At 38.1% G+C, this 27,954-nt stretch overlaps 1 protein-coding gene across 1 annotated transcript in view; it reads right to left on the bottom strand.

Moving 5' to 3' along the window:
• FBXL7 (F-box and leucine rich repeat protein 7) overlaps positions 1 to 27,954 on the bottom strand; it is a 176,947-nt gene that overhangs the window by 110,905 nt on the left and 38,088 nt on the right. The window contains exon 2 of the mRNA XM_050319658.1: positions 23,908 to 23,997. Coding sequence (XP_050175615.1) covers positions 23,908 to 23,997 — 90 coding nt within the window. The remainder of the gene's footprint in view (positions 1 to 23,907; positions 23,998 to 27,954) is intronic.

The following is a 27,954-nucleotide window of genomic DNA, read 5'->3' as shown; positions in this document are numbered from 1 at the left end:
CTACAAGGCCCTTGCTGAGCTGTTCCTGTAAATCAAAACCTTATTCCATCATTCTGCTTGCTGGCAGCAGAGCAAGGTTACTTTTACCATTTATGGTTGTAAAACCCATCCAACTTTTTCCCCCCTTCAGTTGCTGCCTTTTTTCCACTATTCTTTCCTTCTCTGTCTTGCTCCGAGAAAGATATTTCAAGTTCAGCTAAACAAGTTCAGAACTCATCTATAAGCTTTTTCTTGTCTTCCAATACACTTACAACCTCATGAAAACATCTAAGGAGAAGAAAAGTGAAACATTAATACAGTATATTTAGGTCAAGAGCCCCCTTCCCACCTTAAATTGCACAAAACACGCCAAAGCCACACAAGAACAGCAGTAACTCAGAAGCTCTTTGCATTAAGTTATTGCTATGTGGCCCATACATATGCTAGCTCATAAAATAAGGCCCAGATCAGACTGGAGGTGCTCAGAATGACAGTTTAACACTGATAGAAACACTCAATTCAATATATGAGCAAGAATGAAGAACCATAGTTAAATCTTACTATTTGACCCACCTATAAGCAGCCACCACGTTCTGCAACAAAGCAAGCTTAAGAATGAGGGAGGAAAAAAAGATATGTTGTCCCATTACAAGCACCCTTCCTGGCACGTAGGTTACTAAACTGAAACAGTCTCTATTTACAATGACCTCTATTTAAACTGACCACAGATTCAGTTTCCTGTCAGGTCTGGTTCTGTTCTTGCCCTTTCCAACTCAGAGCTGGAGCATCCTACCACAGAAACAGTCTCTACCCTTCCACACGCCTCTGCAGGGCACATGATCAACAGAGCCCTCCCTGTAAGAAGCTTGGAAGAATAAGGATGTACACTGGAAACTCCTGAATTTCCAGCTAGAAAGGACTCTAGCCCACAATGCATATGGGATCAGTCAGCACACACGCACATCATTACAGGGATGTTATAACAGGAGAACACATGCCTAGTTACAAAAGCAAAGCAACTCTGCTGCTTAGAAATGACGTTTAAGTGCTCTAGTGCTTTTTCCAACCGACTTGAAATTCATGCTGCTTCACAGAGATATGGATACATTGTAGGGACTTAATCAGATTTATCTTAACATCAATAACAGCCTCTATTTGGTTTAAAATTATCCTTTAAAAGTGTCAGCCTATTGTTTAAAATTTGATGTTCAAAAGAAATTCAAGTATAGCTCATTCTCACATTTAAGTCCTACAGTCATCACAGCATGGGATTTGCTGCAACAGAAATATCAGCACTGAAAGCTACTGGCCTTTAAGCTTAACACTTCCTGAGTCTTATAGGTGAAATGAACAAACTACACAGACCATGATGTACACATGCTCAAAGAAAGGCTTTCTAGGAGCTACTCACACATTAACTGGGTGGTTCATGACAACAAACTGGTTTGTGAACCCACATCACTCCATTCTTTTGCCTCAAGCAGAAATCTGCAAGCAATCAGTAAAAATGATGCAACCACCTGCTTATCAAGTGGGTTTGGTTCTTCTGATTTCTGGAAGCATGCCCTAAATAATGCTGCTCACTTAAAAGATGTTTGATTTTGTGCATAATTTATTGTACATATTCTATGCAGATGTGAGCATAACTAACTGTTGTTACTATTTTCCACCTGGATATTCACAAGGACTGTACTGATTAATGGTTCCATAACTATTACATCATTCCTGACTTCATCCCTCATAGTTAAGCATATTTCATGAACAATAGAACAGAGGGTAATCAAAAGAAACCAATTTTCAAGGTCATAAGTTCTCAACACACAGACCACCTGCATGAGGTGCTCAAAATATCTTTGTTTCCTGAACTCAGGGGCAGGATGAGGGAACTTAAGCGTTTGGAGTAAGAGCTGGGTGCTGGGCATTAAGGAAATGGTTGTACATTTGTACATTGTACAGAGAGAAAGGGAGGGAGAGGAGCCATGCAAAACCTCATTCTGTTTGCAGAAATTGCCTCATTCCCCTGAGCCCAGCAGGACAAGGTACTAAGAAGTGAAGCTTCCTTTCATCCAAAGAGTGAGTCCCTGGGGAAGAGCTGTAAAGATCAATGCCTATGAGGATACCTCCCTGCTTGCATTCTTTGTGGGGTTTTTTTTGCAGAACTTATAATGCTAAAGTCACTACAACAATCTTCTGCTCACTGGCTATCCAACACAGAGGTTCTCACAACTGCTACCTTTACCACTCTGCCAGGGAGAGAAGGTGGAACATCCACTGAAGCACAAGAACAGAAGAAATCAGGCTGCTTGCACTTTCTGGTAAGGAACTTCACCACAGTCATCCTCACTCATGCATGCTTAATATAATTAACTACAGATGAATGCCTTTGAGAGCTCATCAACAAAGGCAAAGAAGGAACTTGCTATAACCTTCCAGCCCTCCTATCCCAACGGCAAACCAAATCAAACACGGGTTGTTTGGTCTTCAAAAAAGAGGTCAGATTACAATTCCATGGTAAGATGAATAAGTATCTGGAGTAACACTATTAAGTCAATGGAGATACCCTGGATTTGCACACAAAACCTGGCTCTTTGTATTCCAAATTGCTAAAAATGTGGCTGACATCACAACATAGCACAGTAGCTGGAAGATTCGAAGAAAACTGTACTTGGATATGTTTTTCTGAGCAAAAAGAACAGAAGGCCAGATTCAAATCCTACTGTCAACATAGCAAGGGTCAACATTAATATTTTTTTCTCATGTAATGAATTGTCAGAACTCAGTTACACTGCTGTCCTATTATCTCCTGGGAGGAAGGATAAATTGGTTAATAAAGTTGTTTCCAAAAAAAGCCTTCAAAAGGAGAAACATCTACTATGTTCATTAGTCACTATTTGGCCTGAGTTCAGTAGTAATGCAAACTACAAACCCATTCCCTTTCTCTTACCTAGAGAAGTCATAGCAAATGGGACCCTACATTCATGGAAATCATAGCTAATTGAAAGGAAGATGGCTGTGAAGTTTACAGATACACTTTGTTTCCTATTTATTCACAACAGAACGAGAATACATTCACACACACAATCATCTAATTACCACAGAAACCAATACGATTTACAGGAGACACAGAGGTTCAGGTAGGCCAAAATACTTTTAAAAGTGGCACTTAAGAAACTCAGCACATATACATTTTTATTTAAAGTATGTTAACAATTAGTTCAAAAATTTAGGCACATAACCATGCGAAAACTAGAAAGAGATACAGAAATCAGGAAATGTGAATTAGTGCGAAACAAAGCTGGGAGCTGAAGCCACATGCAAGAAGTTTGGGTTTAACTCTTCCAGTCAGTCATCTGTGCAACTGGACTGACCACTACTGGAATCATACACTTCTTTTGCATTTAAATATACCAGTATAGTTGTAAATTCAAGCCCTCCAGAGTTGGAAAATAAACATCAAAGCCCTGTTGGATTTTCTCCTTTTCCCCCACGCTGGACCATACTAAACAGTAGCCATTTACAAGACAAAAAAATTGGTTTTTTCACCCTTCATTTAAGAGAGAGAAGTACACATAACATGCATGAGGCACATCACCCAAAAAGAGCTGTGTGATGAGATTATTAATGGGCTGGTTTAATCATAGTAAAATCCACAATAGGAGTCTGCTGTTGTGATGCTCAGTATTCTAAGACCAGGAGTCTAGATATCCCCTAAGAAAGTCCCTAAAGACTGTGGACCACCTTTCTGCACACATGTAATGTGTTTTCACACTGAATTTAAGGCAAAATTAAGGTAAAATGTAGGACACTTGAAAATGTCAAAGTTACTTATCTGTTATGTCATCGCATCACCTCCAACAACTCTTAGGCAACTGAAGAATGCTTACATGCAACCTGCCCCAAAGCTGTCCTGATACATCAAAATACAGTTCTATCTAAAATATGCTGTGAGGACTACACCTGAAATAGTGGTACCACAACTGGAGTGACTGCAAAATATAAACGGTAGCTCCTTGAACAAGCACCATCTGGTTTTAATATCAGCTAAGACAGAAAAGCTCCAAAATGAAGATTTTTAGAAGACACTACATCTAACTGGGAGGTTTCCTATCCTGTTCCACTCTTCCTGACTGGGCAAGGACTCTCACCATTCAGATTTTTACTCTTATCTTCCTTCCCCCTTCAGATACCTGTTCAGGTTCCTCTTCATGGATGGTTGTAAAACACAAACACTTCCCCATACAGTGTCTTCTTTTAAGTGTTTGGAGGTTTGGGATGTGAATGTGGGGAGGGTGAGATTTTTGTGTTGTGGTTTTTTTATTTCTTCACATGTTGTTCACCCTTGCTTGCTTATTTTCTCTGCTTTCTCAGTCCAAACCACAGCATCTGTGCAAGCAGTAGAGGGATGACACTGGGGAATTAGGAAGCAGTTTTTTGATAAGATCTAGTACTTCTGCAAACAATCCTAGGTTGTGTTCATGGTGACACTGAAGGTTTTAAAGGCACAGTTCTCATTAAACACAGTCAAAGTGAATGCTATAGGGTTTATAATTCAACATAATCTGGATCAGGCCCCTCAAGGACACAAAAAAAAAAAAAAAAAAAAAAAGCTGCAACAAGATAGCAATCAACATCAAAAAAAATGCAAAGACAAATGTACAGTAAACCACAGACAATCTTCCGTTTCCCATTCCTACATAGATTATTCTCTCATCCTAAGGTTTAACAAGTATTCTAATGTAACGGAGAACGAAATTATGACATTCAGCATCTAAAATTTGGAAGTAAATTCTAATTCTACTGAACTTTACAGTGAGGTTAATGTCCTGAGACATACACTATTTTAGTCAGAGCTCACAAACTTTGATAAGCTCATTTTACTAACTGGAGACTCTAATAGGGTATCTCCTGACCTTCATATCTATAGCAAATAGTGATCCCTTTTACTTACATGTATTTGCTCTAGCAAAATAGTTTATTCATTTAATATGCATCATACTTTCAATGAACTCTGTGACACGTTCACTACTTCCCACATACAGGAGAACGTCTAAGTTCCATTTTATGTCTCACGTTTCTACAAAGAGAAGGCCAAGTAATTTTTTTCCCCATGTGCCCTTCTGCTAAATTTTACTAGAGTTTTAATGCCTATAAAAGTTGACCCAACAACAGAACAGGTAGAACAAAAGAAGGCTTCCTAGAGACCCTTTTCCAAAAACTCTCAGCCATTTCAAGAAAACTACCTTGGCAGTTACATTGCCAGAGATGCTTTTCCAGCCTGTGAGGTAATTCAAATCCCAGTTTTCTTTAGGCTACTATTCTCTAAAGGGAAAATCCAGAATTTTGTCGTAAAACTGAAATGATGTTCTCTTTCACATAGGCAGGCATAGTCTGAGTCTGTCCACAGTATGACTACACTCAATTTATAAATGACAATCAATTTCCAATTTACAGGTTATAACTATAATAATAATAATAATAATAATGGCCAGTCTTCGCGAGCGAAGATCCGGGGAAGGTCTTTCCACCTTCCAGCCTGCGCATTGGATTTTTTAGGTGAGACACAGTGTGCGCGGAACTGAGCCCACCCTTTAATCCTAAGGTTCATCTGCCGGGGCCAAGCGAGCTTGGACGGTGGCAGTGAGGTCCTTAGGACGTAGGTGGGTTGCCTTTAAGGGCTGACGAGCCCCACCTACCCGGGAGTGGCCCTGACCGGGAATCGAACCCGGGTCTCCGCGGTGACAGCGCGGCGCCTTTCCATTAGACCACCAGGGGCTCTAGGTTATAACTAGCACTATATGAAAAATGTTCATTTGTGAACAAGTCCAGTGAGACAGCAGACAAGGGATAGAGTCTGTAAAATTCCCTTTTCATTTTTAGTTATTCTATTTCACAGCAGTGTAGCTGTTAGTTGTAAGTATATATAAGACTTAAATATTAGTCCCACAAATGTCTAGGCCAATCTTTCTTTCCTTCAAGACTCAGCAGAGACACCAGAACTTAGGACAGTCTAGCTCACAGGAAAATGTGATCTAATATTAAAATCTAATTATCTCATTCATAGCAAGCATGGACTAGATTTTAATACTTTCTCTTTGCAGTAATTTCTGTCTGTATTCCAAGACACTTGTTTCTTCTTCCTTTCCCAACCTTATCCTAGACTAAGGAAATACAAATCTCTCAGTGACTTCCCTTATAGGTCAGGTTTTCTGGACTTCAGTCTTGTATTGCCTTGAACTTACTCAAATCATTACACTTCTAATGAAACACACTCAAACCCTCAAAACTACTACCAAGATGCTGCTTAAAGGTAAATAGACAGCCTAAAGTGCAAAGTACTTCAAATTCAATCTAGGGAGGAGCTCATATATTATACTTTGGTGCTTTGAAAATGAAGGAAAGATGAAGACATTTGAAATGCCAGTGTGAAAGAACTCTGAAATACCTTTGTTTACATGAGCTTGCTTTCTTAAGACACTGTAATACTTGTTGCCACCTCTATACAAAATGGCAGATTTTACTTCAAATACCAGAAGCTTTGTGTGTCAACCAGGACGGCTGGGCCTAGCTTGGCCCCTTCTTCCTTAGCAAGATGACTGAAATGTCACCTAAGTGTTGTGGAAATGGACTTCACTGATTATAAAGGTACTTGCTTCTCATGACACCCGATGGAGTACATCTATCTGAGGGTAGAAATACCTTTAAAAAACCCCATGGTGTTGGAAAGTGCAGCACAGGACAAACTAAGCTATTTCACTCAAGTTTGTTTTGGCAGATTTTCAACTCCTTGCCTTGTTTTCACACACAAGACTTGGAGCAATTCCATTTATCAAGTCTACTTAGGTGGAGCATAAGTTGGCCCCTAAAATAAGACAGAGAAAAAGGAAAATGAACGCAATTCAATACTGTTAATAATTTTCTCACTATATTTTATGTATGCAGGACAAAAATGCAAGGTAGGTGGGGAACAAAAAAATACCATGTGAAATCTGAATACACAAGCCATACTACTTGGAATAAGACAATGTTAGCCAAATATGAAAACCTCTTTTTGTGAAAAAGTCACCACAATATCTATGATTAATTTTCAATTGAGCTAGAAAAGGCAAATAAACTTATTTCCCATAGTCTGAACCAGACTGGTGCTAGCCCTTCTTATAAGACTGAAGAGCTTCCAGTCACATACATTATATTTATATATATTAGCAGAATAGCTATAATTACATATACGCTGTATATCCAGCATATATCCACTAGATAAAAATTACTAATTAAATTACTAATAAAATTACTCTGCATTTCAAGCAAAAGCTACACTTCAGTTTACACTGTCTTTCAAGGGAAGCTTCTTTTTTACAGTTTGTGCTTGCTTTAGATACTACCAGGAAACAGTTACCATATATGTACACTTGGTGTACCTATTCATATAGCTTTCCAATTGAAGAACTTTTGTAATAGCTTAGGAAAAAAAAAAAAAAAGAAGACAAAATTGGCTAACCGCTGTCATGCAATGAACTTGAAAAATTAAAGCAAAATCCTTACTCTATTTTAGAATTTAACTTGGACAAAACTCAGCTTCCATTTTATTCTCAGACATTTCTGTAAACCATAACCAAGCTATGATCAGTTTTAATTAAGTTAATGGATTATAATAAAGTACTTAAAATTAGTTTAGTTTGGCAGACACTTATATCTACTAAATGGGAACAGCAAGAATAAAAAAGTAATGAGAATGATGATTTTTTATAACTTAAAATTATCTCCATTAATAAACATACCATGCAATACTTTTAATGGTGTACTTTACAAACCTTTAAGGAGGAAATTGCATTCTTATGATCATGAAATTCCTGAAGTAACTTTGTTGAGCATTTTTAAGTACTACCACAAAGCACATACCACCCATCCTGTTGTATTTTTTCTTTGCTACCCAGCTATCAAACAGAGCACATGCTCTAAGTCAATCTTGTGCTCCAAGCTTTTGAAGTATAATACAATCTAAGGCAGAGCCTTAACTTGATTCAGATTATCAAGCTGATGGATACCTGTTTATTCAAACTATAAGGTTATTACATATAGAACAAAACAAGTTTAGATAAACAAGCCATTAAAAATACAACTTAATATTCACCACTTGAACAAAAAAAACCCTCATCATTTTACATCTTGTTAATTTGCCTTCAATGGTAGACAGTTGCCTGCTTCATTCATGGGTGATGAAATGGACTGAAATGATAAATAACAGCTTCAAAGAATGGTTTCTAAGACTTACAAATTCCTTGATTTTCCCCAGAACAAGCCTTTTTCAGTGAAGATGTCACTATATGAGAAGTTTCTACCTGAGGTTTCAGAACTTTTACTATCAATATCAGAAAAAAAAAGAAAGTCCATTGTCAGCAAGCTCAAGTTCACTAGACTCTGTGCTTCATGGAAAAATTTCAAGGTCTGCAGATCAACAAGTTGATATTCACAGTACATTACTTCAACTCTGTTAACTGCTTTGGCAAGCAGTTAGTCCTTGTACAGTCATCAAAAAGTACAGACAATAATTCTTACACTCTCCCTTCTCGGTCTACACTATTTGCTTGATTAATGACTGACTCATTTCACCAGTAACATAAATCGACATATCTAGCAGGAAAGCCACGGAAAATTGTTTGCCTATCAGTGGAAATGAAACATACAGGATTTGTACAAAGATTAAGCTTATAAAAGATGGGACAGATAATTTGCAGCAGGACAACACACCAGTCCCTTCCCACCACAGGAGGTCTTCTGGAAAAGCTCTACTACTCTCCACAAATATCAGCTTGAACAACAGGGAGTAATAGCAAAGTCTCAGTAACAGATAGTATTGCAAGACTGCAATCAGATGCTTTTCCCTATGTTAGAGGGATAAACAGCACATTTTCAACACCTAAACTCATCTACTTGTGGTGTACTCATTTTCAAGGTTTTTCACCCACAACAGCTCAAGATTAAGCTACTCAGTTACAGCTTTACTTCTCAAAACAATTTAACCAGACATTTAAATTGTCCAAGATAGAAGTTTAACTGCTCCTAATAATTTAATAAGCTTCAGAGCACACACCAGGTAGATCATGGTGATCACTGATGGCATTCTACATTAGATCTACAATGCTGAAGTCTTTTTATGCTTATAGAAAAAACAAACAAGGTTTTTATTTCATTCTTCCCATGCACAGTATTTGGTGAAGAACAGTCACGGTTGTTACTCCCACAATCAAGCCTACTTTTTTGCTTGTGGAAGTAGATTAATTAATTTACGACTGCCATTGCTTGTTAAGGCATTTCTTTCTGAGTAAGTGTACAATATGGGCTATAATTTCATTCCAGGTGAGACTATCAAAACCCAAAGCCCATGGTTCCAGAAAAAAAGGGAAAAGTAAACAAACAAACAAAAAAGGCTTTTTTTTTTAATGAAATAACTTTCAAGTCTGATTTGCAATTGCACAAAGTTCTGCCAAGCAGTTCCATTTAATTTTCATCTCCTGCAGGCAGTCCTAACTCCTTGCTTTCATCCATGTGAAAATGGAGTAGGATAGCCAGTAGGTGGGTTTTTTTCAGAGAAAGACATCAGTGACTACTTCACACCTCCAACCCTCATGTCATCAACGCCTCCAAGATCACTGATTTCTTCTGCTGGCCAGCCAAAACCCAGCAGTACAATAGAACTAAGCACAGTCCCTAAACCAGTCCTCTCAACCAAGCAGAGCAGACAGTAGGTCTCCAACCTAACCTTCGTACTGTGTCCAAAACTGAAGACTCCAGAGCTTTGCTCAGTCTCAGCTTAAGAAGTTTTGACTGTATTACATGAAGCACATGAACAGCTCTGAGGGCTCCAAAGCAACTGGTGACTCATTTGCCTTTAATCCTATGAATGCAAACTGCCAAGAACGACCTATGGTTCTATAATTAACCATGGTTTAGCAAAGTCATTTGTCTAGCTATGATTAAAAAAATCAAGGTCTTCACACTAAGCAACTCCAGGCCAGACAAGCAATGCAACAGAACAGGGTTGTGCACACCAGTGGCTTCTGACTCCCACACAACCGATGGTCCCTCTCACTCTCAACACGTAAAACTCGGTGCAGCCATACTTTATACATCCTTGGAGAGGATTAATTTAATTTTGATTTCCTCCCTGTGTTTGCTTTGGAAGTTTGCAGCTTGAGCAATATATATACGACTGAAGTTTGGCAGCAAGCAGCATGTACTATGATGTATATCATTTCAGCCTGGCAAGCACGTTCAGGAAAATAACACGCTGGCAGTGAGGACAGCTTCATCTCACATTCAGAAAGTGGAAGACTGGTGTAGGAATAAGAAAAGGCAAGACATTTCCAGAAGGTGAATTTAAGAGGGATGGAGTCTGGTATCACCCATGTGACCAAGGGAACATCGTGCTCAGCAAAACAAGATGTCATTGTGACACAGGAGCCAGTGGCAGGCATACAGGTCTTTCAACCCATGGCCTTTCCATCATCAGACAGGTTTCAAGTACATTGGTTACTGGTATCTTCCAAAGCTTGCCAGAACAATGGTAAAACCAGGGCCATGCAAAGAGGTATTATTGCCACAGGAAAGCAGACAGAAATAAAAGAATTTTGCTGGTCTGACTCCTATGTTTTTACACAACTGAAATACATCTGCTCAGCTGAGTTCTGTGGTACATCCGTACAGTCATAAGCTCCAACTTATTCATTAAGAAGGCATTATTGCCTGGAACAAAATCATCCATTTGTCCTGACACAGACCTTGTACCAAGGATTTTCCAGCACACAAGGATTCTTCAGTGTGTACAAACTCAAAATTATCCAAAAAGTAAACCTATTACTGTTTCAGTAGTGTACCAATCTTTTGGCATTTCCAGATTTCCATGCACCTAGAATTGGCAAGGTTCCTTTTATTAGACCTCTATATTAGCTAATCAAGATTATGTTGTTGCTTCCACCAGAAGCTTTCTGTAAAGTAACACAAGTGCTAGAATGCAATGGCCTACATTTACCTTATAGTCTTGTTATCACTGCGAAGCAGTGATATGAAACCTAAACCCACACCTCTCTTTTAAATATTATACAGCACAGAAGCTTTATTTTTAAACTTCAGGTTTACTATCTTTGCTATCTTTTGTCATCGTTGTTTCCTTTGTCCAGTCTAAATTCAGTATCTTTAGTTTGAGGAGTCTCTTCCCTCCCCAAAATAAAATTCAGTTTGGCATTTCCATGATATAGAACCCAAATAACTTGTGGCAGAAGTGGCAAAAAAATTAAATCACAGTTCATTGAAACTCAACAGTCACAAGCTCAATACCAGAGCTAAGTGTGACTGTTCCATTAAAGTTAAAATTTTAGACACAAGAGAATGGGAGTTATCAGGTTCAACTCCACATTTCAGAAGCTCATTAAAAAAAAAGGGGGGGGGAAGGGGGGGATAAAATCTGTTTAAGACCATTGTAAGTTTCCTATATAGTATTTCAACACAAGATACAACATGCAATGTTCAACACAGAGAATAAGACCACGTATTTCAATATCTATATAAAAACTTATTTTTTACTTTTAAGCCTTTGCCATCAAATGATTCGTGGTTTGAATACTTGAATCTGAAGGCTATCCTACTCTGGATGTGTAAGACAGCATCATTTACAAGATGGTGCAACATAGCAAAACACCTAGTTTTCCCTGGCCTTGTTCCATCAGTGTACAATTCTTTCCTCAAGGAAAAAGAGAAAATGCTGATTTTTCAGCTACTTCCAGATGTTTAATGGCAGTCAGTCTGACCACTGCCTGATAGCTTCAAAAGCTTCAGCTAACTTGTACAATTCCCTAAGAAGAATCATCTTAAATGCATCTGACATGCTAAGCAAAGGTATTATCATATCACCCTTCCAGAGTTCTGTATAGGATGCCCCAAAATGTGGGGGCAGGAGTGTCCTTCATTTGGATCAAGTTAACACAAACATAATGTACAAACGAGGAAGTTAAACTAGCATGGTAATAAAACAGCACAGGAGCCTAATCACTTCCAAGCCTAGTAGAAGATCTAATTCTGAGCTGAGCAAGCCATTAACAGACCACAAGATTTGCCCACAAAACTGGGTCAGAACTGAAAAGATTATCCAAGGAGAAGCAAATTTTTTCCATGGATATTTGAACCACATTAGTATTAAAACATATTCAAAGTCAGAACAAAATTGATGTTACTTGTTTAATTTTCAAGAAGCAACCAAGGCAACAAAATCTTTCTAGCTTTTGAGTAAACCCATACACACCACGAACTACTGCAATATAGTGTGTAATGAGGTGAGGATTGGCAACATGTTCACAGTTTAGCATTCTCCCATGCCAAATTTCTTGAAAATTCCAATACATGCACAGATGGGAATAGTTGAAGCTCATCCAAATCTTGAATTTAGTTTCCTGGACACAAGTAAATGAACACGAACACAAATAAATAAACCCCCAACACACAAATAGCATCTTAGCACCTAAAATACACACATTTTTCTTGCTACAGAGAAATGTGTCGGGACATAAATGGAGACAAATATCACTGACAGCAGTGTATTCATATCAAAGATGATCTTGGTCCTGAGGTTAAAAGGAGCTGACAAACATACCTCAGATTTTCACCTAATTTTCAGCTATTTTCCTTTCATGGAGGCTTTGCACAATGGTTTATTACTAACACTAGGGATGTTATTTTACTATATCTCTTTAACAAAGGAATAACTTTTTTATTTTAGTCCAGTAACAGCTTCTTAAGAAAATGGGTGAAGTTTTAAACCTTACAGAGCCTCTTTTCTAGTGTGAGTTCTTTCCAAGAACAGCTCAAGAAGTTGGAAACTTCTTGATGGGATATATCTGCAAGGTTCAATGACTTCCTTGGACATTGACTGAATTCCTTCAAAGCTTTGAAGGAATATGGCCTCTCTTAGAACTTGAAATTAATGACATTCTTGAATTTGGAGTAAAAGTACAATTTAATTCAAGACAATAAGCAACATTTTCAGACTGACATGTGAACTATTTTTTAGAATCACACTCGCAATCCCAAGATAAATACCATCAAGTTTCACATAGAGTTAATGACAGCTTTTGGATCAAGGAAGCCTATCTGGTTATCCAAGTAACATCGGTTTTCCAGGCATACATCAGATTCCAAATATTCACTGTGATTACATTTGTTGTTAACTAAATCATCTACAACAAAATGCTTGCGTCTCTGACCTGACCTGGCTAACCATTCAGGCAAAGAGACAGTTTCCACAAGGGGCCCAAAGGAAACCCTTTGTCCTTTCCACAGTATCTGAGTCTGCAAAGTTTATAAGCATAGTAGATCATATTGAGCAATAGACAGTAGAATACAAAGGTTTGGTCACTCATACTTTCAACCACATTCTTTTTTTTTTTTTAATGACTTTGCAAATAATATGATATGTTTTTCAGTTTCTGTCACCTAGTTTTACTGCTTGCAGTTCCAACTACAGTCCTCTTTTCTCCACTTAGGCAAATAGTTTAGTTACTATTTAATTATGAGTTTATTATTTTTCCTTTAAAAATAGTCCAGAATGTCACATATTTAAACATGGTTGCTTCAATTTAGAACCCAGCAACCTTAAATAGCAACAAGGTCATGGCATATTGTCCTTCCACGCTTATTGTGTTTCCAAGATAAATGAGAAAAGATCTTTCTCTCAGACAGGGATATATAAGGAGTTGCTCTAGTATCGTATGTTCCAATTTCTACAAAATTAGCAAATTCAAAATATAAGCAGCTTAGAAGTAATTAAAGTTCTGAGTTAAAGCATAAAGAAAGATAATAAAAAGTTAATCAAATAGTTTTGGCATTAATTTAATACCAAATTTAAGAGGCCACCCTTGTGTTTCTTTGGCTTTAGGCTCCTGTCCATACCAGAAAAACCAATAACAGAAATTAGGACATGAGATAAATTACAGCAGTTCTGAGCTTTGTTTTTTCAGTTCACACCAGCATTTGTCTGCTGTCTAATTCAAAATGGACATCTATCAATAAACATGACAAGTAGTTTTGCAGAACCAAATCTGCGTTTTGCTGCCTTTGTTTCTGAATCCTCCTAGACTTATGAGCAATATTTTTAAAAACAACTGGTATCATCACAGCAACACATGCAAATATTAGGTGGGGGTGAGTATTTCCTGTGTGGCTTTGGGTTGGGGGTTTTTTTGTGTGTTTGTTTGGGGTTTTTTCCTCCTATATACAAAGCCACATTCTAAACAAAATTAAAAGTATGTGAAAGTGAAAACACATCAAGATAAGTAGATATCAATTCTCCTTCATCCCAAATAGCTATTTAACATGATCGGTGAAATCTGAACCCAGTGACTGAATGGTACTGCTATTATTTTGAGTTGGATACACTTTCACTGGGGGTGACATTCTCAGCATAGTCCAGCAAATATTTAGATTCCAGTAAATGCTACAGGAGTCTGTCTTCCTTATTTAGACAGTAACAGAAGTGATCTTTACAAAACATTCAAGAGTATAAGCAGATTTATCATTCATCTAATGCCATATCAGAAGAAAGAAAAATCTTCCTTGAGAATTGTTTTTCCTCAAAACGTATTTGTCAAGTAGTCTGCCAAATTAAGAGCACCAACTGACACTTACTGATGTCAGTTCTTTTAACTGGAAATAGCAAAAGTATATTCAGAATATTGTGAATTTTAGCCAGGTGCAGAATAATTTTCCATTAAAACTAGGCACATCAGCTTCTTGATTAGTGTCACATGCTTTACATGACAAAAACTTTCAAAATACAAAAGCAAGGCTGGATAGAAAATGTGTAGTACAACTGAATCTGAGGTACAAGGGTTTAAAAGAAATTTGAGAAAGTTAAATCTACAGAAACAATAAAAGGAAAATACACTCACAGTTAAAATCAGATTGAATTGTAATTTTGCCTCAGATTACAAGAAGTTACTAAAATCTTGTTTCAGAAGCAAAAGAAAAGCAAGAGTAAGAGAGCATAATGGTTTCAGAAAGCAGAGTTCAAGCTAATGATTTATCTCAGCCCACAATAAAGAAAGGTCAAAAAGCCATATTTTTCCAAGCCACAGCCCACAAAAGGCATCCTATTACAATTTTATCATTTAGACAACATTTATATCTGTTCTATAAGGAAAACTGCTATACAAGTCCTTCATTGATCAAGGTGAATGACTGCTCTGCACAGTGAACGGTTTCTGAAGTTCTCGGTGTGCCACGCTAAGGTTTTATTGCTCAAATAGGAGAACAAAACCTGTCTGACATGGCTTATATATGTTTATCTTCATAGGGTGGGGGGAACATGATTGTGTCTAATAAATAAACAAATAATCAATGCTTACACATGTCTACATGAACATATAAATACCTTCAGATTAAGCAAACATCACAGCTGGGAAGAATTTGCTGCTATTTGAGATCCCAATCCTTGAGATCTCTTAATGTTAGTCTTTCAGAGATTCCCACACAGCACTATTTACTTATAATGAACAACATAAAAAACTTTCCACAAACAACGAATACCTTATAGTGCTATAGAATTTCACTCTCTTGGATACACAAGACAGAAATGGACTTCATGTTAGGCAAAACCAAAAGCACTAAAGACTAGATTAGGAACTGGTACAACCCCAAATTTCATTATGGTAACCCTGATAAAAATTTACAATGGAGATTTATATCTAATTCATTGCAAGCAGCATGACAGGTTACAGTCATCCAGTAAAGCCAAACTTCTTCCCACCCATGCATTCACATTTGCAAGGCAGCATAAACACACCAAAGGTAGGTTACATGTCCATGAAAAGTCGCTGTACTTCACTTCATTGGAGGCTAACAAACTAGCTGATTTAAACTGACTAAAATCTTACAAACAAACATTTATAATGCATCTCTAAGGAAATCCTGCCTGCCTCCTGACAAACCTATGTACACCCAAGAGGCCAGAGTAAGCGAGTAGAAATCTCCTAGCTCAGTATGGCTGATAGGCTATGAGCACTTGTTTTCATCTACTCTGGGGGGGGGTGGTGGTGGAATCTTTTATTTAAACCATTAATATGGTAATTTTACTTCGAGGTTCAAGAGATACAACTTCCAAACCCATCACAGTTCAAGATGAAAACTACCCTTAAATATGAAAGGAAGTATCACAATGTGCAGTTGGTGAACATGCATCAGGCATACCACCACCACACTAGTTATATGTTCAAGTGTAGCTGATTAAGGCTAGAGGAATATGTGGATGGCTAATCATCAGATTATACTCAATGCTCATAACTTTTGTTTATGTTTCCTTCCAGCCTAGTCTGCTGTAACTGCCTAAACCAATGATGATCCTGCAGTCGGAATTAAGCATAAGAATTATCCATTCTTGAACTGCCATTTTCATCAGCCAATCTCAGTACATATTTCTCAAAGGAAATCTGAGGAATGCTGGCAGAAACACAGAGATGCCAAACTTGAGTAACTTGAAAAAGCATAGTAGCATCCACTGTGGTACCATAGCCAGAAAACAAGAACAGAATGAGTCAGCAACTCTTAAGCAGATATTACTCAAGCATGCTGCTAGTTTTGGCACTATCAGTCAAAAATTATGCAGTCATTTGACAAGCTGACATAAAAAGATAAGATACAGTAAAATAAGGCAGGATATTTTGTGCAATAAACTTAAACCACAGCATCTTAACAGGGATTGTCAAGCTAAAGTAAAAAAAAAAAAAATGCTGTTACAATTTTATTTCATTATTTCAATCAACTAATCTGGACAAACTTGCTAGTCTCAGTTCATAAATTCTGAAAAATGGATAAACCAAACATATTTCAGTATGTATTATCAGGTTGTATATATTCTTCAAGCAATCTTTGGAGACAGTCTAGCATTCAAGAAGGATGGGTTTTAGACTAAAAAATGCTGGGCAATCAACGGATATTTCAAGATGACTCTACACTTTTCAGAGAGGGAAACTACTTTATATTGCTGCCATAGGCAATAACAGAAGGAACAGCTAAGTGTAAGAACCTTCCTGTGATAACAGTATTTAAGTAGTTTGGTACAGCATTTTACCCAAAGAATTACATTTGGGATCTTGGATTCCTTAAAATCAGATTTACAGGTAATTGAATAAGCTGTAATCACTACCACCAAGCATCAGACCTCACTTAGAAAAGCTAGTGCCAGGTTTTTAAATTGGGATCATTTCTCTTTAACTGTACTATAAGTGCATTTGCTCTGGTAGGTCTCACATTTCAGGCAGCAGATCAAATAAGACTGCAGTTTTATGTACCTTTCCAATTTGTTCTTAGTATTGTTTGGGCAAGTCTTAAACATTTGGCTACAGCATTTCAGTACAAATTAGCCAGAATAACGTAAGGTTTCAATTTGCAGCTTTAACCTTGCCAATGTCCCAACTACTTTTGCCTCATATTTGAACTCTGATTTAAATGCTGATTGCAATTGTATTGTTATAATTAGCAGAATAGTTTTGCAGGAACACTGCCTATTAGATAGTAAACGCATACCAAAATATGCTTAAACACAAAAAAAACCCAGTGCCTAACAGCAATGTCTATACTACTTCGTACTTCCACATACTGTTTGAGGTGATTATATTTACATATGTATTCAGATATGTTGGTTAAAGGAATTTAAATAGTGAGCTCTGTCTATTCTGCCAAAGTGTTTATAGTTTTGGATTTATTGACTGTCACGCTTCTCACCCCTCTCTTATTCTTCCCCAGGTTTTTTGGCTTCAAATGATTCTGTTTTGGCACATTCAGTAGTGCAACATTTCACTTTTCTATAAAACTCTCCTGCTAGAAAAGTAACACAAAACCCCAGGAAACTTACCTGGTCTCCAGTTTCACTACCAACTCAAAACAGCCACAGTTCTCTCCAAGCCAACTGGATCTCTGCCCAGTTGCAAGCAAGCAAGGGCAAATTCAGGCATTCATATCACCTTCAGACACAGTTTAGTGTACAGAAAACCTACTCAGACAGTACTTCAGCCGTAGAACCAAAAGCCCAAATACCCAATAAGAGAGGCTGCAAAGACATGAGGACAGAGATAAAAAGAAAGAGAACTGCCATCAAAAGAATAGAAACTACACATGTTTAAAATTCATCCAGAAAGAACATCTCTCATAGGTTTTCATTTCTGATACTGGGTTAGTAAGCTTCTAATGTAAAAGAGAAAATGAAAGGAAAAATGGTAAAGAACTAAAGTGAGAAAAGATTTCTTAAGTGGATCAAAAGAGCTCTTTCCACCAAAGGGATCATCAAGAAAATCTAGGGGAAAAACTTTTCAGGAACAGTCTTTTGCCACAATACTTAGCTCAGTGCCCCAAGAGGGTACACGAACCCCTCAAAAGCTTCAGTGAAACTCCAGCATACTAAACATAGGTACCTACCTGTTTATGTAAATCATAACACACAGAAAGGATGTCTATTTGCAAACTGGTTCTCTGAGATTTTTGTCTCTCTTCAGAAAAAGATCAGTATTGCAATCACCTGAATCTCAGTTTGAGCTGATTCTCTATCAGGAACAATTTTAAATACCAAAATCATTGAGTAGCAAAGAACCTGTTCCATCTTCCCAAATTTTTCATAGTGTCCATCTTCAATGCAAGAACTCCTCCTCTTAAATTGAATAAATAAAGAATTACTCGGAGATCCAGAAGATACCCTGTCTTTTTAAAGAATGTGATTATGAAGCCAAGAGAAATTAAGAGAATTACATCCTTCCTGAAAATATCCTATAGCATGTACTTTGTTCCCTCACTTGTAAGGTGAAATGAAAGGCACACAACCCAAATAAATCTGTGTTCAAGAAATATATATTCCCAAGTAGAGCGGTGATAAATGATTTCTGATACAGAAGTCAATTTTTTCTGGAAAAAGTAATTTTTCTCTATAGACACTTCACTGGCTAGGTCCCTCAATAAAAGGATGGCTGATGGCCACAGAAACACAGTCTGACCAATCTTAGCCAAGTATCTTCTTGCACAGGGTATAAAGTAGTATTTTTACATGAGTAATTAAAGCATTACATAGTTTCGAAGTGCTACATTTTCACACAGTTGCCCCCCCAACTGATTTAATGGAGGGAATGGCTCTTAATGAACATAATTATTCCTGCCAGGCTATAGGTCTTGCTTCTCCAAGAATCATAGAATCATTTAGGTTGGAAAAGACCCTTACAACCATAAACCCAGCAGCATCAAGTCCACCAGAATCACTAAAAAGCCCAAACAAAACAGAAAGGAGGATATAACTATTAGAGTGGGGGACTTTTCTAGTACACACCTAAACTAATCTCCTCTTGAGATGCATACAAATAGGTACTGCCAAAATAAATGCATTTGATCTCCATACTAAATATATATTGCAGTGTACTCTCGAATTCTCAGAGTACTGCAGACAGAAAAAAAGACAGGGCCTTCTTGAAGGCCCCTAAAAGTCAACAACACTAAAAGCAGATAAAGTTTTAACTTCTTCAGAATACAGCAGCTGGCTTCACTGTATTTTTGCAAAATTCAAAATACAAAGATTTAACGGGATATATTCAGAGATATTTCTGCACTGAGCTGCTCTGCTAAAACAGTGTTTTGCTTCAGGCCTAATACTTCAATTTGATTTTATAGTAACTGAGAAATAAATTAGAACTTATACATGGAGCCCATACATGAGCTCTCAGTTTAAAGCTGCCTCTGGATTACTGCTTAACAGGCCTACACATGAAGTGCAAACAGGATTGATTTTTTTATTTGAAAAACAGTCAGTCAAGTTAATATGAAGCATTCAGCTTGGACATAACATTCCACGCCCTGCAGGTAAGTGTTAGAAGAAAACTCCCTGATTAAGGTAAACCCATACAAAAACAGTCGTTTAGTCTAATCTTCTAAATCAAGTTCTAGACAATAATATTCCAGCTGAGACTGTGTCTAGCAAATTGCATTTAAATAGCCCACAAAAATCCATTTAGTCTTTCACTTGCCAGAAGAGCAATGGGGGGTAGCAAAAACTCATGTGTTCTCAAGTTTCTAACTATAATTGATTGATAGGGTAAAGAATTGCAGACTATGTCCAAGAATGGAAAAGTAAAAGGCAGGGTGTATATTCAAAGGTAAAGAAAAACGTATCCTCAGAAGAGGAGACTGTGTGGAGGTATCAGTGTGCATGCACACCCAGAGGCTATCGTGCTTCCTTCTGAGCCAAGCTGTAGACAAACAAATAGTCTCTACAGTCCTTACTCTGTGATTTACAGAGAGTACCAGACATCTGTTTTTTGCCACCTGCCCTTCACGGAAGTTCACAAAGTGAGGGCCACAAGAAGAGCAACTGGACTCCAGTTTCAGCGCCAGTACATCCTCACCTTTGCACCCCTCTCAAGTGCATCACTGATATCTCACAGTTTGAATTTAGGAAGGCATGTCATCTGCCAGGTACTGTGTGCTTTCCTCTACACCTCTCCAAGGCATCACTGAGTGAAGCTTGTTTGGCTAAGGATACTAACACATACCTGTCCTTCTCAGGTGGAGGATGTGCAGGTCACTCAGGCACATTTGATAGCATGACAAACATTTTGTCTCTTTGAAACACAAAATATTCCACAACTCTACAGATGCTCTTAATCCACAGTGTGAAGCAGGGTACCATTATTTTGGCCATAACTACACCTCCTATTCCCACCAAGAAATTTAACTGATGTGGCCTTAACAGCATATCTAAGACCAGAAGAACAAATAAGTCATTTTGAGCATCTTGTTACTCATTTCTGGCACCCATTCCATAGAGAAACACCACAGCACTGAAACTTTACAAACAACATGGTTGCAGTAGTCAAGATGAAGAGTGTGGTTCATTTGATTGCCTGAACTGATGTCAAGATAACAGCTGCTGTCAGATACTTCCTGAAATGGTTTGCTCTTTCAAGTAAGAGTCCTGCTTGTCACCTTCTTGCAGTCCTTGGGAATCTGTAGCTGCCTAAGTAGTACTTTGCACAACTGCTTCTCTGCTGTAGAGTACCATAAAGCTTGAATGAATCAGTCCCACAAATTTCCTTTCTAGTTTTTTCAAGGCATTCCATTGATTCAGTTTCAACAAATGTTGTGTCAACTGCCTTACAGAAACATAAGACAAGCTGTGCAGAAATGGAAAGAGTTAGGTCTGTTTGAAAAGTTGGAAAGCTCCTACCTTGCTGTGAAAGGCCTGCAGCCCCAAACAAATTCCATGCTCTTCACAGAGCTGGGCACTTAAAAATTCAGTTGGCAATAGAAATTCAAAGGATGCAAAGAAGCTGTCTACCACTTGTTCAATTAGGATCATTTCCCATGACAACGCAGAAGAAGAAGAGTTCATCTGCAACGTTTCATAGACCTTTTCATTCCATAGCTCTGATGCACACAGCTCGCCACATACAACACATGGTGCATTCACAGGATCATAGGACAGCACACAGTGCAATGAATTTGCAGTATAGGCAGAATTGAAGCATTCTGTCCCTGCAGTAAACTGGTCTCATGGTGAAAGGCAAGATACATTTACCAATCTCTGAGGCGGGCAGATACTACTGTATCATGGCAAGTCAATACTAGAGTGGAATAGGTTAAGTTTAGCTAACAGTTAAAACAACATTAAACAAACACCCCAAAATACATAAGTGTCATTGCTCATACAGCATCTAACACAATCAGACTCGTGTACTTAGCTGGCATTACTCCATAACTGAACAGTACAAAAGCATTCAGTCTTGTAAGCACAGAACTCTAGTCATCTTGCAGAAGTTATGAGTCTTTCCGATCAGCTGAATCCTCCCTCAGCATAAGTCTACCGTTCATGGCGGAAAAGAGGCAGCATTAGTAAAGAAAACAGACATATAACAGCTGATAAATGTGCCTTACAGTAAAAGCACTAGTTTCAACAGTGCTGGTTCTCCCCCAGCATTACTTCCATGTCTCAGGTCTCACTTGCCTTTACAGAGTTCTTATGCTCCCTGGCTATGACATTCAAAATATCCACCCGATTATGCAGCAATCCATATCAAGGTAATTTATGTTAAACTGACCCACATCAGTAATTCCTCAGGAGGAAAAAAATAATTGTAGGAAAGTAGTAGTAGCACTGGCTGAGGAAGAAGCTACTTCTGCTGTTGTCAAAATTATGTTTATTGAATCCCACTCTTCTAGGGCACAGAAATGTTCAGATCATATCTGAAATTGCCTCCAGGTATAGAATACACAATTCCACAGCCCTGAACTCTTTCCGAATCTTCATGAGAACTCACAAAAACATGTCCACTACAGCATCTGCTGGTCTGCATTAAAGCCTCCCTCACTAATGAATTCTTCATCTGCAAACCAGTGAAGATTTCAGGGTCAACACTGGTATCCACTGGCTCTACAATGGGCTACAATAAGAACATAAATCTTAGAGATTAGTAAAGGATTATTTTGCATTATCTGATTTGAGAGTAAGGAAAAAAACATGCTTTACAGACTGAAGTAGAATAGAAATTTAAAGTAATTGTTACATGCTAACTTTGAATTTCTACTGTTCCTTTGTGTTTTCTTTCCCTTTTCATTCCTGGCTGTCATACAGAGAATACATTTCCTAAATTCATTTAGTGTCTTGGCAATTCACCTTTTCCAGGTACCTCAAAACTTTTGAATCAAAGGCTTAGAGAATCATGAAGTCTACTACTCAACATTACTAACCATTTCTTTATTTATTGTTAAATGTATTGCCTGAGATTCTAAAAACAGAGATTGTAAACCAGTATCTCTCATGATTCACAGGTACCAGATATTCATTCTTGGTGTGGGATTATGCATGCCTAACAATAAAACTCTGGTGATTTATATGTGGTCATTTATTACTTACATGAACTGCTTTTGCTGAACAGATTCTATAGTCATAGTCAAGACTTGTCAAACTAGAACTATTCAACAGTCTATGGTTTCTTTTAGCCATAAGAAATAAAGGTAGACTGAGAACAATCATCTTGTAAGTTCATTTTTAGTGAGAGCATTGTAAGAAATCAGAACTATTACTTGAAACCAACCAAGTATAACAAAATCATCATGACAGACTTGAGCAGAAATACTAGTTAAGGTCCATCATTATAAAAATACCAAAAAAAAATCTAAAAAATCCTTTCAGCTTACCTCACTAAAATATATATAATTATTTCCTCTCTTCCTTAGAAGACACATTTGTGAAAACTAAGGCCAAAAGACTTCTATTGAACAGAGCATACCTATTCACATATAAGAAGGCAGCAAGGAAGAATCAGCATTTCTCTGTTCATAGGCCAGTTAGTACAACATCGTACTGACACGGAAGATGTCTCCTTCCCCTCGACATTAAAAATCTAGTTGTGGGTGACAACTGTAATAACTGTAGGTGAGGTGTGTTGATCTAATTAAAGCTGTGTCAGCTCTTCATGTTCATAGATACACTTTTTTGAAAAACTTGGATCAAACAACTCATATTTTCATGGTGCTCACAGTATAAAGAGAGTGATAATTGACCTAGAATTGACCTACTGTGTTAAAAAACCTCCATTAAGTATATTCTACAAAAAACCCTGCAAAAATCAGATTATATAAAATCTTTCAGCCTTTGCTGAAAAAGTGACATGCAAAATTACTCTCAGCCCTCTATATTTGGATTCCACAGAAGTATCTTCCATCCTTTGTCACAAGCTTAAATCAGAAACTACATCAGATAGGAGTGAAAACTGTTCAAAGGAAGAACTGTTTTTAAATTTCTAGTGGACCAATGGTAATGTACACAAAAGGAATAAGGAGGAGGGGTTCCTCTTCTGAAAACTACAAAGATTCTGTTGGGAGGCCTGACCTGGGTAATAAGTACCAGCTGCCTACCTTCACTGGTAGCTGCATTCTTCTGGGCTTTGGTGGGTGTGTGATCCGTACTTGAACTCACGTCGGATGAGATGCTTGAGCTGCCCTTGCCTGCAAAGGGAGAAGAAGGTATAGAGGGTGGGAGGGAGAGAGAACAAACATGAGTATCAGCAGTGAGATAGAAAGACCTTCAATATCTGAACCTGGAACAATTCCAGGAAGCTTTAAACTATGTTTAAAGCAGCTCATGTTCATTTTGTACACACCAGCGTAGGAGTTAACTGCACTATAACTTTTAGCATGTGTATCTTCACATGTATTAAGCCTGCAAATAGCCTCCTGTGCCAAAGGGGCTCTCATTACTTATTTGCTAAGCTCCATTGTAAATGAAAAGTTTGTGATTAACAGCATTAGGGGAACCTTCACATTCAGTTTATTTATTCAAATACCTCTAACAAAGATCAGAACAAATTATTAAGTTAAATAACTTTAGATTTATGTGTTCACATCATCTATTCAAGTCATTGGGTCACATGAAAATGAAAGCAAGCTGTTATTTTCTCCTGCATCGTGCTCACTGCTTGATGTAATACACCATTTCAAAACTAACTTCTGATTGTGGGGGGGAGGGTGTTAACTGTAAATCATAATGCATGGATGTTTCTTCTCTTATTTTCTTTCTTTTTTTTTCCCCTGCAGTGTCCTCAGACCTATATGTGAGATGTCAAACCAGGTACAATTTACCAACAAAAGAAATCCAAATACAAAGAGAATATTAACCAAGATAGATACTACAGAGTTTGCTACACCAAAACTGTCCTTTTATTTACCTGTGAGGATTTAAGAAGGAGTCACTTTATTTCCCTTTACTCACTCCACTCAATCTCAGTGATTACTAACAGGGAATACATTCTACTCTGCAGCAGGAACCAGACCAACCACCCAATCAGCAATTCTAGAGAGAAGAAATGCAGTGAATACTGTTACATTTTAAGAAGTTATCTATCCCCACAAACATTGCATCAGTGAAGCCTTTAAGAGCTATGTTAGCTTTTTGACCAAAATTAGGCTATATGCAGAAAGCAAGCTGACACCATGTTTCTGTCACTTGAGTAAATCTATAATCATAGGAATGTTAGCAAGAGACTTTTCTGATCTGTTATTTCAATCAAGCATTCCTTAGGGTTCTGGGTTACAGTATGCCTGGTTTTCATAACATTTAGATGTAAGGGAGAGGTCTGCTTTTTAAAGGTGCCACAACAGAACAAGGATTTAAGTTTTAATGGGAAACGACTGGAGAATGTGCAAATGTAGGTTGCTTCACAACCAAGGTACTGCCACTTAATCCATCAGCCAGCCCTAGAGAATCATTCTCCACATAAAGCTGCTTAAGTTAACATGCTTACATTAGAGAGATGATTGTGAATTGAATTGGAGAGAAAGGATATTAAAATGGCCAGAAGGAAGTAAAAAAATAAATGGCTAAAGCTAGTAGTTGGGTGGGGTGAAGAGAAAGAAAAAAGTGTACTTTCAGAGATTCGCTAACTGCTTTTTACATTCCTTTAAGAAGTCAAGCAAAATCAAGCAGCAGTGCCTCTAAAATATCACTTCAGTTGCTCTCAAGCCATGACATGAGTCGGAATAATGGACTGTGGTCTTTACAGAAATTACTGCCCCAAAAATAGCTCTCCAGTTAAGATAATTAGGTTTGTGGTAAAAGAAAGGCAGATGAGAAAAGGATAGATGTAAAATGCTCTTTCCCAGGAAGAGGCCAGAGAACATGAAACGTCTGCAACAGCTGATAATCAAACCATTACTGATAAGAAAGATATTTAGATGGTATTGCCACTACCGGCAACTACTCATGTATCAAAAGCAGCAACTGCAGAGGCAGGAAACAAAATTCCAAGGAGTATCAGCCCTTCCTAACACATTAATAGAAAGAACACAAAAGAGAATAACTGGAAAAAATTATTTCCTCAAATCAAATAAACAGGATTTCCTCTAAAAAAGGTTTTCTTTTTTTTTGGGGGGGGGGAGGGGGGGGAAGGAAGTCAAGGATACCAAATAACAGCAGAGTTGCTAGTTGGTCATCTGTGGCATAGGTTGCTCTTTAAAAAGTGAACATTTCTCAGTCTCCATACCTCCCCCTGCTACTAAAATCAATAGTAGTTCTGTTTACTCCACATATAAGCAAGTCTTCAAGAGCACAACAGAAATATTTCATCCACTGTAGGCTGCTAATTGCCAGTACACCTAGTAGTAACGTATTTACAATTACACACTTCTGTAGAAACTGTGAAATTCAAAATATGTCTAGATATTTACCATTTAAATCTACCTGGAGTTTAAAATATTTTCACTCACTGCAAGAAGTGTATTTCATTTCCTTTTTATCACAGATGGTTATACTGACTAAAACATTAGGTTTGTTTTCTAAAAGCATTTGCATCTTTAGTTTTGCTATCAGAACAGAATAAATACCTATGATAATAAAAGAGATGCTATGTACTAACTAATGAAACACCACCAGAAGGTTGTGCATGAAACTGGATGGTCTTACTCCCCATTTCAATACCGCTGAAATAAAGCAACAGCTTTTCACTGCTGCTTGTATAGAAAGTTATAATATTTATTTCAAAGGCATACTAATTAGAGCCTGAAACACCTCTATCAATATATTTCAGGCTGTCAAAACTTGCAGGACAGAAGTAAAACAGAACACACAAGGAATCTTAGCAAAATGGAAGCAGTTGATAAATAATGGAAAGGAAACAGCATGAACTTGTGAAGAGCAAATTGAATTCTGCTGGTCACATTCACTGTTGAGAAGTGTCAAAGACTTCATAAGTCAGTCAGGACATAAAGCAATTTAAACTTACCTGGGAAAACACAGTCTACAGCTGTATGAGAGTGAAAAACCATTTTCAGAAGCACATTTGCAAAGCATATTTTGGACAGTGTTTCTGACTGTATGACTGCCACCTCTTCTGGTGCTTTTTATCATTTTCCTCATTTACTGCACTTCCAGCCAGCATAAACACGAAGCTGCTTGAGTTATGTGATGAAAATCATAAGATACACAAGGCGCACTGGCCTACATGACAGATGAAAATGTGCCCCAGCAGCAAGCCACAGAATCACAGAATACATGGAGTTGGAAGGGATGCACAAGGACCATTAAATCCAACTCCTGGCTCTGCATAAGACCATCCACAAGAGGCACACCATGTGCCTGAGAGTATCTTCCAAACACTTCTTGAACTCTGTCAGGCTTGGTGCTGTGACCACTTCCCTAGGCAGTCTGCTCCAGTGCCCAACCACCCTCTGAATGAAGAAACTCTTTCTAGTATCCAACCTAAATCTCCCCTAACACAACCCTCAGGTCCTGTCATCAGTCACCACAGAGATCATGTCTACCCATCCTCTTCCCCTCCCAAGGAAGTGTAGACTGCAATAGGTCTCTCCTCAGTCTCCTTTACTCCAGGCTGAACAGACCAAATGACCTCAGCCGCTCCTCATACAGCTTCCCCTCCAGGTCCTTCACCATCTCTGTTGCCCTCCTTTTAACACTAACAGCTTAATATCTTTCTTAGGTTGCAGTGCCCAAAACTGCACACAATATTCAAGGTGAGGCCACATCAGTGCAGAGCAGAGCAGGGCAAATCCCCTCCCTTGACCTGCTGGCGATGCTTTGCCTGATGCCACCCAGGACACGGTTGGCCCTCCTGGCTGCCAGGGCACTGCTGACTCACATTCAACTTGCTATCAACCAGGACCCCAGGTCCCTTTCTGCAGTGCTGCTTTCCAGCATCTCATTCCCCAGTCTATACATACAGCCAGGGTTGCTCCATTCCAGGTGTAGAATCCAGCACCTTCCCTTGTTGAACTTGATATGGTTGCCGATTGGCCAACCCTCTGATTTGTTGAGGTCTCTCTGCAGGGCCTGCCTGCCTTTGAGGGAGACAACAGCTCCTCCCAGTTTTGTGTCACCTGCAAACTTGCTCAGTTTCCCTTCCAGTCCTGCATCCAAGTAATCTATGAAGATGTTGAAGAGCACAGGGCCTA

Source organism: Myiozetetes cayanensis, unplaced genomic scaffold (genome assembly GCF_022539395.1).
Source record: "Myiozetetes cayanensis isolate MyiCay16 unplaced genomic scaffold, myiCay2020 scf1, whole genome shotgun sequence".
In the NCBI taxonomy this organism is placed as follows: Eukaryota; Metazoa; Chordata; class Aves; order Passeriformes; family Tyrannidae; genus Myiozetetes; species Myiozetetes cayanensis.
The sequence above is the reverse complement of the archived record's forward strand: the minus strand, read 5'-3'. Positions and strand labels throughout refer to the sequence as shown.